This window comes from Zootermopsis nevadensis, unplaced genomic scaffold (assembly GCF_977971745.1).
Source record: "Zootermopsis nevadensis isolate Lab colony 2312 unplaced genomic scaffold, Znev_1.0 Znev_ptg000030l, whole genome shotgun sequence".
Lineage (NCBI taxonomy): Eukaryota > Metazoa > Arthropoda > Insecta > Blattodea > Termopsidae > Zootermopsis > Zootermopsis nevadensis.
This window is the reverse complement of record NW_028259162.1, coordinates 20,717,349-20,733,174: the sequence shown is the minus strand read 5'-3', so window position 1 is coordinate 20,733,174 and position 15,826 is coordinate 20,717,349. Positions and strand designations below refer to the sequence as shown.

At 36.0% G+C, this 15,826-nt stretch overlaps 2 protein-coding genes across 3 annotated transcripts in view; one reads left to right on the top strand and one right to left on the bottom strand.

Annotated features, from left to right (window-relative positions):
• Window positions 1-15,826, top strand: part of LOC110828966 (scavenger receptor class B member 1) — a 123,764-nt gene that overhangs the window by 39,714 nt on the left and 68,224 nt on the right. The gene's annotated exons all lie outside the window — the stretch shown is intronic.
• Window positions 1,722-14,677, bottom strand: LOC110828967 (uncharacterized). Its single transcript, XM_087358750.1, has 3 exons — window positions 14,611-14,677; window positions 3,753-3,848; window positions 1,722-2,376 (listed from the first exon to the last, which is right to left on the bottom strand). Exons 2-3 carry the CDS (start codon window positions 3,828-3,830, stop codon window positions 1,765-1,767), a joined length of 690 nt encoding a protein of 229 aa, XP_087214876.1. The 5' UTR covers window positions 3,831-3,848; window positions 14,611-14,677; the 3' UTR covers window positions 1,722-1,764.

Genomic DNA, 15,826 nt, shown 5'->3' with positions numbered 1-15,826 from the left:
TATTTAATGAGATTTACACTGCCTTAATGTGGTTAAGAACACATTAAATTAATTTAAATATATGTCGATTTATCCCATACATCGACAGATAATAACCAAATGCACATAGATATTAAATAAACATTACAACTAGATATAAATCCCCCGATAGGGACAGAGGATTTGGAGGGTTAGCAGGTCCTGTCTTACCTTCCATCTGCAAAGAACTACAGTCATTATCTAAACAGCAGACGCCATGACATCAACAAAAGCCTGAGATAAAAATTATGAGACATAACTAAATCCATGTAGCAGAGTCTTTCTTGAAAAGCTAATGGTTGTTCATCAGGTTAATTCGTTGCATTTTCCCACGCACTTCAAGATTAATTATTACGTTCACAAGACCCAAAAACCAAATCCACGGAACAGATTTGTTCTTGAGAAGCAAACAGTTGCCCTTTATTTAACCCTAATGTTCGCGATGTGTTCACAAGAGAACGTTCCTAATTCTTACCACAATTTTGTTGAATCTGATCCATTATCCCAATCTGCCTTTTTCCGAATAAAGTGTACGATTTAAAGGCGTGTCTTGATTAAATTAAATGTTGCGGAAGAGAATATGATGACATTTTGTATTACTATTGTCTTTTTTTATTATTATTATTTAGTGTTCTGTCTGACGACAGGTCCATATGAACAGGATCCTTCCATCCTTTTCTCGGACTGGGACCTGTTCATATACGTTCTTGGCAGATGATCCAGAAGTGGTTTGCCATTGCCTTCTTCTGTGTGTGAATGGAGTAATTGTTGGGATTCCACGGAGGAAAACTCCGTGTTGCTTAGACCACGGCCTTGCCCAACACAAGTTATAAATTCGGGCACCGCCGAGAATCGAACCCGAGACCCCAGGATTACAAGGCCAGCGTTCTAACCGCTAGACCACCTCATCTTATTATTATTTAGTGTTCTGTCTGACGACAGGTCCATATGAACAGGATCCTTCCATCCTTTTCTCGGACTGGGACCTGTTCATATACGTTCTTGGCAGATGATCCAGAAGTGGTTTGCCATTGCCTTCTTCTGTGTGTGAATGGAGTAATTGTTGGGATGACACGGAGAAACCGGGGAAGCCCCCGGAATAAAACTCCACGGCCTTGCCCAACACAAGTTATAAATTGGGGCACCGCCGGGAATCGAACCCGAGACCACAGGATTACAAGGCCAGCGTTCTAACCGCTAGACCACCTCATCTTATTATTATTTAGTGTTCTGTCTGAGGACAGGTCCATATGAACAGGATCCTTCCATCCTTTTCTCGGACTGGGACCTGTTCATATACGTTCTTGGCAGATGATCCAGAAGTGGTTTGCCATTGCCTTCTTCTGTGTGTGAATGGAGTAATTGTTGGGATGCCACGGAGAAACCGGGGAAGCCCCCGGAATAAAACTCCACGGCCTTGCCCAACACAAGTTATAAATTGGGGCACCGCCGGGAATCGAACCCGAGACCACAGGATTACAAGGCCAGCGTTCTAACCGCTAGACCACCGTGGTAAGGTACTATTGTCTTAAGAGAGGCAAATTTGTGTGGGCTTTGTTTTGTCGTTTGTTAACTCGTAAGCTAAACAAATGTACAAGGAAATGGTTGACAGACAAGAAGTGTCAAACCAGAAATGAAACAGCAATAATGGCTCAAAGGACACTTTGGGTTTCCATCACAAATAAACATCTCATTTTTATATAAAAAAACATAATTTTATTGAAAATTTTTAAAACACTAAAATACTTAACAATTGCTTTCGTATTGTTCTTCGACAACACTTTTATGAAACAAATACGAACAAAAGAAATGATGAAAAAATACAAATTTATGCTTGTCGAATGATGCACGGAGAGTCTCCAAATCGTGGTCCTTTGGAATCAGCAGTCTTCCCAATACGATATCAGGTTCATCCACGACAGAGCGGACAGAGCGCAGTCTACTGTACGTAATCTGCAGGCCAAGCACTGGTTGGTACTTCCGACGGACTCCGCCCGCCGACAGACCGATGTCATCATCGCCGGTCCAAGTTGTTTGTCGGACAAGTTGCAGAATCGGTCGCTCTGGTGTTCCGTGCGAGGCGTTTACTCCGTCCGCCGACAGACCGATGTCATCATCGCCGGTCCAAGTTGTTTGTCGGACAAGTTGCAGAATCGGTCGCTCTGGTGTTCCGTGCGAGGCGTTTACTCCGTCCGCCGACAGACCGATGTCATCATCGCCGGTCCAAGTTGTTTGTCGGACAAGTTGCAGAATCGGTCGCTCTGGTGTTCCGTGCGAGGCGTTTACTCCGCCCGCCGACAGACCAATGTCTTGAACGTCACTCCGGGTCCTTCCTTCAGACAGCGGGCGTGGCCTCTCCTGTTAAAAGAAAACAACACTTGAGGAACTCGGCAAAAACTTTGGTTAAATCTTTGTCATTCGACAAAGTAAATGTTTTTATTTAATTAATAATTTTCTCCAAGATTAAGACGTTACCCCTCGGTGGTCGGTGGCACAGTGGTTAGCGTCCTCGCCATTTGACCTGAGCCCAAAGTTCGCGGGTTCAAACCCGGCCGAGGGTTATATAAATCCTTAGCACAACTTCCTTCGGTCCTATGTCGTAGATTTACGACAATTTTAACACGCGTTCAATCACAAAAGGGACAATGTTTGTCGACAGAACTCAGCGACCGTGTTTCCCACCCATGTCTCTTCTGGTTTCCCACCGGATGGCTCTAGCAAACGAATCAGGATTGAGCAGAAATTGTGCAGAGGCTACTCAAATGCACCCTACAAGACCAATAAGGACAAGTTGCCTTGAACAAGTGTCCCGGAACGGCCATTCCTAGTAGTAATTGATTATTATTATTATTATTATTATAAAAATAATTGAATTAAATTGAATTATTCCATCTATTCACCATTTTACAGGGTATTTACTTCCATATACCCGAGACAAACCTTGCCCCTGAGGTACAGAATACAGCAGCTATTTCCGAAATACATTTTGTTCTTAATAGTTTTATTGTGAGAGATAACTAAACATTTTACGACAGCGTCTCTCGAGTGATGTATTAAGATCCTAAAATGGCGGTCTTCTGCAGTTCCCTGATGTCGTGATCGAGCGGGATGTTGGCTAAATATTTTCTGACCGCCCTGAAGACAGTTCCAGTTGCTCCTATAATTATCGGGATTATTTTTGATTTCACTTTATAAATTCGCTGTATTTCAATGTGAAGGTCCTTGTATTTCAAGATCTTCTCCGCTATTATTATGTCTGTAGAAACGTTGACATACACTGCGCGTATTAAAGGTTTTAAAACACAGTCTACATCCTTTTATTTGTTAAGGTTTCTGACAAACGAACGAAACAGAAATTTAGCCTTAAAATCATATGTCATGTACGTATATTCAGAATTATCATAAATAACGAGTTGTTTGAGCGTTTAAAGCTGCAAGAAAGTATGTGGGTTCTGTCTACTCAGAACCTCCCACACGCCTCCGATTTTATTTTGTGTCGTACAAGTTCATATGAGACGCACGTAACATTTCAAAGGCGTTGATGGAAATTTTCCGTGGGTTGGTTAAACTCTACCTCTCCTAGAATGCAAGGCGTCTTTGAAGTTTTCGGAATCCGCTGTTGACTAACCAACGGAAGATGATTGTTATAGTTTAAACTGGTTTCGATGAGACCGTCTAATTATAACCAACTTACTGTAAAAATATAATATGTATACTCTGAAATAAATACATACCGACACCCTGCTGAAATCTACGTCGAATGGCCAGATGCAACGCCGGAGGATCCCCCACATCAAGCGCAATACGAACATCGCAATTACGGATACGATCTAGAAATCAAAAAAAAAATTGTTACGTCATCATGTGCAAATCAGGGAGAACGCATTACCACAACAATCTCAACGTTCACATGGTCACATGTCGACGGATGGACTGGACGTCTCAATGAGTTGATTTCTTTATTTTGAACGGAAAGAATTCCTCGTAGGAACTATGGTATAAATAATAACATAATATTGGAAAGGTTTACTCTGTGGAGTACACACAAGTTCTAAAGCAATTATGCCGTTGGGTGTGACGTCAAAAATGTCATACGGACACTAATATTTGACAGCAAAAACAATTACTGACTCCAAGGTGCATCAGACAGACGGCCAAAACGTGCCTATGAGGATTTTTATCTTATATAAAAGAATTAAGAACGCTAAATATATTAAAATAAGTTCACTGTTATACAAAGTTTTTGTTTCCTAATGTATGAAACATGATTTCAATGTTTTTTTTCATTGTTGATAACAAATTTAAAAACAGAGTTTTGCTATGACCCACAGATTTTTAAAAAAAAAAAAATTAAAAAAACCGTTTGTAATTATGCCTATAGCTATTGTTTAAATAATTGTCGTCTTCATTTCTGTCAATCTTATTTTATTGTTTTTATTTTTTATTTTAACTGAATGACATTAAAAAATAAAACTTATAATTTCAAATTCATACGTTCCATGTCCTCCGAGTCAGAGCTTTCACAGGAAGGAAAAATATTTGACAAAATTAACTACAACAAGCATGTTGGAATGTATGTGGTAACTTAAAAAATTATTGTAATCTTTTTAGGCACGCGATTAATATATAGGAAGTACTGCTGATTTATTTGCGAATGGAATAGCCGAGCCAAGGACAAGCACTGCTCGGTGAAACATGGCAAGAAATGTCAGAAACTGACCCCAGGTAAAAGAAATGTTATTTATTATTCCTTAGTTGAAGTATTTTTACCGACTCTCCGTATAAAACTTGCTTTAGTAAAGAATGTTGTCAAAGCTATGAATAACAATGGCCCTGCTCTCGTACGTAAGGAAACAATTTTTCAAAAAACAAACTGTATTTTAGTGATACAAGCTAGTTTAATATTTAACAAAATGATTTCTTCTTCACGTAATAAAATAATAATGCCTGCAATTGTTTAAGAAATCAACGTAGAGAGCGATGAATTATCTTTATTTATAATGCACTTTAATATTCTATTATTACAAACTTATTGCATTATAAGAGCTGTCTAATATTGATAGAAACATTTCAGGGTCTTCGTCTATAGTTTAAAGTCGTCGTTAAAGAGAATAGGTCAGTTGTTTATTCACTATTAAGATGTCGAATGTCAACGCTAACGCACACACATCCAGCGTTTCTCTTTAAAGCGATAGCTAATGGTAGGTCGCCTTTAAGAACAGTGTGGTTACGTGTACTAAAAAACTGTCAAGGTTGTGTAAGCAAACTCAGTATCACAACAATGTGTAAAACAGAGGGAAAATACGTATAACATATTTATTACTACGTACAATCTGATTGTGAGACCAGTGAAATATGTGTATGTAACATAAGACGGATTTCTGAGAATTATGTTGAGGTTATGATGCAATAAAATCACCAATTTAACAAGTACTGCGTAATATCGGGTCTTATTAAAATGAAAATGCGGTGAATGGCAAATAATTCACTTGCCTTAATAACAAACTGCAAGCTTTTCATCTTGATGAACTTTATTTCACAGCTCAAATTAAAATGACACGACGTCAACGTGATGAGTCAGTCGTTTTCAGTCGTCTGACACCAACTGTCATTGTGTTGTGCCACACGTAAGAATATAAATGTCACCAACGTACAAAGATAATAGTAAGGTTTAATACTCCTTGCTAAAAGTCTTTGACAAACCCCGACCTGTTTCAACAGGGTGTTATGTGGTATTTACAATAAGTATTATCACAAATCATTAATGTGAATCGTTTTAGTTTTTTTTTCCAGAATATCAGAAGTTCTAAAATTTAAATATTCAGTAACGCTTGGGCATGGCTAGAAAGTGAGCTGTTGGTAGTTCCGAATGATTTCCTGCTTGATTACATCTGGCCACGTCGAGAATAATCGAAGCTTTACGTAAACTTTTACGTCAATATATTTCATCGAATAAATATTACTTTTATACTCAGCCAGTGTATTGTGCATTTTAGTGCATAGTATTTTATTATTATGTAAATACTTTTGAATATACGATATAATTAGTGTATGTGCCGACAAATCAGTACCATGTTCTGGAGTACATATGTACTTGAAATTCATTACAAAATTAGTAATTTATAAATAAATTATGTGTTTATTGTTTTACATTAGAACAGTGTTTACACCGACGACAGAGTACAGTGGGACTTATGTGAAAGTTAAAAATATAGCCAGAAGATAGTCATTATTCATGAAAATTAATGGGTTTGTTGCAGATAAGAATTCAAACATGACATTTATAATTCCTGAGACAGACATTGAGGAATATTTGTGTGATGCTTCTGAAATAAATTAACCATCAACGAGTAATTGTGCATAAAGAGAGATATAATTGGATGAAGATCTTCATAATTCCTCCAAATTTGAAGTAATAAAATGTATTCTGTGAGTCTGTAACAATGTGACACAGGGGGACTTGGCCTATTTGGTGAGACTTGCGTTGGATTGTGTAATATATAATTGGAATGTTCTGTCTGTAAGTGTGAATAATGTTGATTAGCAGAGGAGTCTGAAGTTGTACACCCGAAGGAACAAGAAGAGGGGGTGGGGGGACATAGGATGTTTTTAATTTGTGATTTGAAGGGATTAATTTCGAAGTGAAAACTTGAACTTCCAAGTGTTTGTGCAAGGTAAAATTTAGTATTGCAAATCAAAAGTATAAACCCTTCTAACCAGAAATGTCCGGAAGAACGTACTGAGAGTCTGTAACCACAGATACCATCAGCTGTTAACTTTTACGCGTGAGGTTAGGTTAGATTTATGTTTTTATTTATTTTCAAGGGAAGGAAGGAAGACTGAGGGAACACTGAAAGTGAAATGCTTGGATTTCAATGTACATTTGAGCGTTGTAACTAATTCTGATAATTTTTCTTGTATCCATATCAGGATCTATGAAAAATAAGGAAGACAAATACTATGCGTGGTGTTATCTGAGGGCAACAAACTATTTTTAGTTTGTTTCTAATTAATTGCTAATATATTTTTTTTCATATTACTTGGTATTTGACCCACAGTAATTTTTTGTGAATAAATTAAAATAAATTAATTCATGCTGTAGAGGATAAATACTGCATAGTCAGTGCATTTGTGACTAAAATTATGAATTAAAATTTAAATATTTAAAAATAACCGTCAATCACAATAAAATTAAAAGATTAAAAGATTAAAATATCATATTATGTTCCCTATCGAGTACTCGATTTACATATGGAACTTACACAACATGTTTCGGCTAAATGTAGCCATCTTCTGGTGTATTATATATAAACTTTTTACTGAATTACTTTTTACGATTTTAATGATTTTTAATGATTTTTCTTCTGATGTTTTGTCCTTTATATTGATTCACCATTCGTTGTAGTACCATTTGTTGTGGTATCTCAGGTCGCAAATATGTTAATTTCGTATTACGTATTGATGTCGAAGTTCGTATATGGACCAAGAAGTAATATTGTAATCTTATTTGGAGAGATCGGAGGTGTACGTACTGCATTGGATGGTGGCTGATTACTGACTGTACTTAAAAATCATTAAAATCGTAAAGAGTAATTCAGTAAAAAGTTTATATATAATACACCAGAAGATGGCTACATTTAGCCGAAACATGTTGTGTAAGTTCCATATGTAAATCGAGTACTCGATAGGGAACATAATATGATATTTTAATCTTTTAATCTTTTAATTTTATTGTGATTGACGGTTATTTTTAAATATTTAAATTTTAATACTATTAATTCACAATATGACGCATCTACAATACCTTATAAAATTATGAAGTTTAATCTTGAAATGGTGTTCAGGGATGGAATGTTCACTCTGATACTCCAAAGACCAAAGTAAGTTGCTTCTGTTTCTGAATGTCTTACATGGAAAGTTTGTAAGTTAAAAAGTCACTGATAAACCCTTTAAAGACTTGATAAATCACACACACAATATATATATTATAAATAAATACTGTGTAGGAACCAAGAACGCAGATCAACGTAATAAGACGAGCTTCGTATTGATGAATAAATATTTTCTTGGATATTATCCATCGTCTAGTAAATATAAAACGTAAAACGACGTTTCGGAGAATCAAATCTAGAACTTCTTGACGATGGTGAAGAGTCAATTGAATAAAAATTTTCTTGGATATTATCCATCGTCTAGTAAATATAAAACGTAAAACGACGTTTCGGAGATGGGACTCTATCTCCGTCTTCAGGTTCCTACACAGTTGGGCCTACTTGATAGAGCTAATCCCTATCTCCGGTCCGGGCCCAACTGTGTAGGAACCTGAAGACGGAGATAGAGTCCCATCTCCGCAACGTCGTTTTACGTTTTATATTTACTAGACGATGGATAATATCCAAGAAATTTTTTATTCAATTGACTCTGCACCATCGTCAAGAGGTTTTAGATTTGATATTCGTATTGATGTTTCATATTTCTGTGACAGTTACATCGCACAGATGCGTAGATAGTTTTATCATATGCCCTTTGTGAGCTCTGATTTCTGATATATGGGGGTCTGTGTGTGTGTTCGAGACATTTCTGAAGTCTTTCAAAGTCTTAACAGCCACCAGGGAACATCGCAGCGTTGCTAGACGTACTCCTGTCGTGTGTGTGTGTGTATGGTCATATGAATTTGAACTGTAAATTTTAATTTTGGACACATTTTGTGCATCCTTGTATATTGTTTTGGTAGCTCGTATTTTTTGTGCAATCGTTACTAGATGGGGGGGAGGAGGGGTGTCTGTAAATTATAAAAACTTCAGGTGAGTTTTCCACCTGACTAACTGGACTATTCCACAGGAAAAGAATATGTATTTATATATTTCTAAATTAATATCTGATGCCTATTTGTATTGAAACAGTAGTGTAAATTTCACTGTTGATTTTGGGCCCTTGTACCAATTTTTTGTAAATGAATCAGTGAAGTTTAAGTTTTGTACCAGAGAATACGCAAATATCTATTTTTTTGCATCCTGTACTGGTGCTGTTATGTATAAAGTAAGAAAAATTTTCACATACAATACATCATCGTCATTAACAGTGTAGAATTAAATTCTTTCATGAAATTTGTCACTCTGGACCATCTTTAGTTCATCACGGATACATTTATTATTCTAAAACAGAGTTATATGTGATTTGCCATTGTCTGAAATTATGTATTACACAAATTAAAAGTAAGTTTAGAATTAGAAATTAAAAAGTACAAGTTGTGATCTCACAGTAATATAATTAAACAAATAAATCTGTAATCACAAATTTGGTTATTCAAAATAATTACCTATAAACCATATTAAAATAATTTTGTACATACTATAATCTTCCAGCATAATATTTGTATGCGTATACATTTATTGCGTCGAAAACATCTTAATACTGTTATGCTTGCTATCACCTATGTGTAAAGATACAAGAGCATATAATATACAGGGTGAGTTGGAACTAAGCAGGAATTGAGAAATGGTTATAATCTCTATATTTCCAATGTATATCGGTTATATAATGCCTACGTACTTCCAGCTCACTCTGTATACTGCAATAATAAAATCATGTAATATAATAAAATCACATATTCAGTGCATCAATTCTAATAAAGTTTGGACACAGTTAAAGTAATAATAAAAACAAATGCATTTCTTGTATTTAAAATTTGTATGTTTCATATTACCTTAATTAAAATGCTCTTACCATAAGAACTTAGCTAAAGTATGTAACTCACAATTATTCTAACCTGCTTAACTAGAAATAATAATTTTTATAATATGAGGTTATCTGCCGGATCAGATTGTAATTTTTTAATTTTAATTTTTAACTTACTTTTTAAATTTTTGTAATACATAATTTTACACAATGTCAAATTACATATAACTGCTTCATAACAAGAAATGTTCCCATGACGGCCTGAAAATGATAAGTGATTGAAGCACGTCCAGATTTAATTTTAAGTTTCTAATATTACAAATTTACTGTTAGAAGGAATCTTTGTTTATTTACAGATAGGGAAAACTCTGTTAGAATCAGTACGTTTTACAAATGGCGTGCTACCAACTATATTTGGTGTACAGTGACATTTATGCAGAACGGAGCTCCTTCGAGCGTTTATATTTTTCAAGGATGATCCAGCTATTATATATTTAACCCGTGAGTGTAAATTTTTCTCGTGGAAGACAGTCGAGACAGTAATCTTATCATGTCGCGCTCTGGAGAGACTTCCAGAGGACTTACTGAAGATGTCATTTCACACGGCCTCAACCAGTGGGTTGGTTAGGTTTCACAGCACAATTTTTGCAAGATAAACTTATTTTCCATAAATGCAGATAAAACCAGCTTAGAGTGCCTTGGTGTCTCCTGTAGACATGCATCTTGTCTCTTAGAATGTAGGCAACATTGATAAATTACTTCCCCGATTGCTGTCAGTTATTTTCTAGACATGTTTGTACTTGAGATAAGAATTGTATAATTTTGAGAAACATAACCTTCCATTATTCTGTCAAAAACCATAAATAGCAGAGGACACTCGTGTCATAAGAGTTATTCTTTACGCAAAAGCCTGTCAACTTTATGTGCAGTTAAGACAGTTCCAAGGTCATTTGCTTTCTGATGTCTGTCTGTCTTCGTAATAAAGAGTCCCTTGGATTTTCAATTCCCCTATTTCATACACAATTTAATGACTTCTACATTGAACATATAAACATTATAATTTCAAATATCTATATAATATAAATTATGAAATATGAGAGGTAAAATTGTAGCTCAAATTTACGTACTTCTGGGTTGTTGCGCCGTGTAGTCTGGTACAAGTTTACCGTCGTTTCAAAGAGATCCCTGCTGCCTCCATCTTCAGGGCGATAATCGAATTTAATATTAAACTATTTCAGCAGAGTGTGTGTGTGGACCCTTCGAAGTAATGAAGGAATGTTTTATATGTATTATGAATGTACGTAGTTACCAAAAGGCTGTTCACTTAGAACGGCTACTGAATTCTTTACGTTTGCCATTTAAATTTCTCTTTTGCAAAACTAATCCTGATTTAGTAACTTTGCATCGAATGACGTTATCCTGTTTACTTAAAAATTGTATGTGGTATTACTCCAAAGACAGTCGCTAATTTCATTCTTCAGAACAAACATCGGAGAAGAGAATTCGCCTTGAATATAAAAGAGAGGGAATTTCATGGAACAAGGTCGAAAGGTATGAAAGTTGGTGGTGATGCGACTCCTTGTTAATCAAGCCATCTTTTCTTTGGTCGTCCCAAGCTTCTCTTTCCTCTGGTACGGTAGCTCAGCACGCGGAAGTCTATTCTTGTACATGAGCGGTTCAGGAACTTTTCTTTGTATCTGTCTTTGTTGTCTTTGAGACTAGTGACTGTTTGTCTCGATATTTCTTAAGCGGTCGTGTCTTCTTATGCCGAGAACCGGTCGTAGAAAATCGCATCTCTAAGTTCTACTTATATTTTTCTTTGTTATGTCCAAATTTACCTTCCGCATTGCCTAACCTTGTAAAATTTAATCTGTGTATCCATTCTAGATCTTCAAAGCGCGCCTGATTTTATAGTGCGTTCCAGCGTTTTTGGCCACTGAAATTTTGTGAATTGGAACCTCGGAGCGAGTCACTTACAAGAAGTTTTCTCGAAGGGATAGCAACAGACCGCGTACAGTACACTCCAAATGAAATATCATCATGGTACGTAACACAGAAAAGTCGATTTCACTACGGTACACACCACAAGAAAATTAAAACTGCAGAGAGTGTTAGATAATTTTAACTTCTACACAAATCCTCGGTCCACTTCCAATTCTTCCAATCCTCACAGATCATCTCTTTGTGACATCACTCGATTCATCACTACCTCTGATGCTGTTCACTCCATTATCTTCAATTATAATACGTTCAATATCGTCTTCGATTATGCCTTCTTGCTCATAATAAATTTTCTCTAGTTTTTCTAAATGTTGACGTATATTATTCCATTCCTCTTGCCCAATTTCTTCGAATCTCTGGCGACACAATTGATCGACGTCCTTAATTTGAAATGCTGTCTTACATCTGCCCAAATAATTCGATTTATTTTTTGTTTGTTACAAATGTCCAGATCGTATCTGTAGCTGTTTGTAAAATTATTCTGAAATGTCTTTCTATCCTTCCTCTGGCGCCGTATGCAGAGATGATTGTAAGGTATTATTATTATTTAGTGTTCTGTCTGAAGACAGGTCCATATGAACAGGATCCTTCCATCCTTTTCTCGGACTGGGACCTGTTCATATACGTTCTTGGCAGATGATAAAGAAGTGGTTTGCCATTGCCTTCTTCTGTGTGTGAATGGAGTAATTGTTGGGATGCCACGGAGGAAAACTCCGTGTTGCCTAGACCACGGCGACTCCGCAAAATATCATTGTGTATTTTCACAGATCTTACGTGCCTTGTAGTTTCTGTTAATTATTTCAATTTTAATCCTCTTATTTTCTAATTCATTTTGTAGTTCCAATAGTTTACTGGAAAATTCACGCACATTCCACGTCGCTATGTCTACCTGTTCCAAAATCCCAAATCGCTTGTCCTTTTCTCACCGAGTTTTTCTCGAGACCCTATCCGGATATTACAATCAAGAAGTGTATGAGTGAGACTGATTTTACCACCGACATGGCCGTCAGCGTCATGGGGGAGCGGGCACATTTCTCCCCACCACGTAAAGGTGGTGTCCCCTTGGGAAGGTTAAGAGCGAACAAGCTAGCAGTGTGAATGTTAAATATTCAAAGGAACAAAGGCACATATCCATAGGCGTGTAGAAACAAGCAGGTAACATATTTGTAGTTGCGAATAGTAAATTTTGTTTTTTAAACTGAGTATAAATCGTTTTATAGGATTATAATTTTTGCATGAAAACGTACGTTCAATTCACACGAAGAAATATTAAATAAATATTAGTGAAATGCGTACTGTGGTCGCTATAAGATTGTGCAACTTATGGTCCAGTAGAGTACTCTAGCATTTATATTACCTAATTGCGTTTATTTGCGTCTTTGTACCTAATTTTCGTTAAGACTCAGATAAGTACAACCGCCATTTCCTTAAGAATTAACATTGCTATTGTATCGAGTCATACAATCGATATCATAACGCATAATTACGTAGATAAGTCAACTTATGTTCTGTTCTGATGTACACAATCCGACTTTTAATTCGATATATCGTTTTATCGGTCTGTCGGTTTGGTTCTCGTTAACGTGTATAAAACATATTTTTATACCCCACAAACAGACGACTTTCAAGAGAATAAAATAAGACAGTTCGTTACGGCGTATTGAATTTAAAAAATAAAGACACTTTCATTTCAGCTTGAAAGTGCTGAAACGAGGCACCACGTGATCTTACCAGCCTTTCCCATACATAAATACAATTTTAAAATGTTAACGTCTCAGACTGTAGTTATTTCAATTATAATAGTGCGTAACAGTGGTTATGAAAAATTATACTGTTCAAGAGAACGAACCTTGTTCTGAGATGGTAACACTTCTGGATCTCTCCTCTGAACACATCTGAACCGATTGCTATTTCATATATGACTGATATAAACATCAATAACACCACCTCAACAATAATGTTATATTAATAATATCTAGACACAACTTCCATAAAATATACTGAGAAAGATAATAAAATTATAAAATTGTAAAAAAATATAAATAATTGTAATTTGAGTTTAAAAGTTTATAATTTAAACCTGATGACGGTTTGATAAACCGAAACATGTTGTGAATGTTCCGATGTAAATCGAATGCTCGATATGGAACATAAAATGATATTTTAATCATTTTAATTATCTTATATTACTATTTTATTGTGATTTGACGGTAAACAAATATAATAATTATTTGCTCAAGAGATATGAAACGAGAAATTATGGGAAGAAATATATAGCAATAATTTGAATACAATGTATTTTAATTGAAAGAGTAGTTGTCTACATTTCTAAAGAACTATTGTGCTTTTCGGATAATGTTGTTAAATATCTAAACGTGAATGAGACTGGCCCTCTGACGCGGGTCCATTTCAATTGGTACCTCTCGCTTTCAGACTGGGGCACAACCGTATCTCGAAAATAACATAGAACGATGAACGAAGTCCAATGAAACATCGTTATTAACTTTCATATAAATACTTGCGTACTTAACATGGTCATTACTCTTTAAAATTGGTCAGTTAACACGTGCTTAAGGGCTAAAACTGCTGTAACTATTCTTAAATCTTATCTCTGGCGATAGTAATAAATTTAAAAAAAATCATAATACTTAGAATTTTAATTTTAAAATTTTTTGTGCTATGCTCACAAAGACCGACACTACCCTGACCTGAGGCACATGAATCAGTTATAAACTCTTAAATCCTGTTATTTAATGTCGACTTTAATAATTTTTTTTCTCATATTCTTCTAGATTTATATTTTCTTCAGGATTTCGCACTGAACTGAGAAGCAATTAGCATCGCCATCATGCGATTTACATTTCGTCGTACCTGATTTCGTCCTGCAACGCAAATTTATTGTCTTAAACTGACCTTGAATATGTGCCTGCCCGCGTTCGCTGTGTCCACACCACGAACTCTGACCACCTTTTCTTGTTTGTGGTAATCCTGTCACAGGCGATAACAACCTTAAGTTTCTCACGTAGCCTGCTTGCGAGTTTATGCCGTGTAACTTACGAATAAACAAGCAGATAATTGCAGATGCTATGTTAGACAATCATACAGTACAGATCACTTCATATATCAGTTCCTACCTACATAAAATGTTGTGTAACAGGAATTGTAATTCGAGTCTCGGGGAAAGCAATTTCTCATGAGCTTTCGACCAGTGTATGGGACCGGTGCCAACCCAGTATCGTGAGAAAATTGGGGAGCTACAATAATTAGCTTAATCCGGTTATGAAAACTAGCAATGGCTGGGGGTTCGTCGTGCTGACCAAACTTCATCCTATATCTGGTTGGATGATCGTTCACCTCTGCTTAGGCATGTGTGTAAGATTATTATTTTGGTTTGTAGTATATTTTTAATTACATTTCCCATCATATTTATCATTCAGAGGCGTTTTTTCCTTTTTATGTAAGGTCTAGTGGTCAGAACGCTGGGCTTATAATCCTGGGGTCCCGGGTTCGATTCCCGGCGGTGCCCGGATTTATAACTCGTATTGGGCAAGGTATCACGGAGTTTTCCTCCGGGGCTTCCCCGGTTTCTCCGTGGCATCCCAACAATTACTCCATTCACACACAGAAGAAGGCAATGGCAAACCACTTCTGGATCATTTACAGAGGGAACGTGTTCATAATGTCACCGATGGTACCAAGAAAAAGGTATAACCCACCCTAATAATGCTTCATTAACCACCAAGATATAAGTGGAGGTACAATTCCACGCGTTCTTAATATCTGTACTGTACATGAATTTTTAGCCTCAAGCTCCGTCGGCTTTACCCTAACAAACTAATCTAGTATCCACCCAGAACCGGGCTGGACATTGTGGTAAACCTTATCCCTGTCGGGAATGAAACCCTGGCGACCCAGCTCGAAATTCATTTCTTATAGGAACTGAATTACAACGGCCTCTGTATTATGCGTTTGTAAAAATTTAAAATTTAGAAAAAAACTTTAAAAATTTCAAAATGTTAAAAGTTGAAAAAAAATTTAGAAACGTTTAAATAATTCACCCAGATTTATAGTCTAAAAGTTTTCAGAATTGTTTTAAAAGATTTTAAAAATTTATATTTTCGAAAATGTT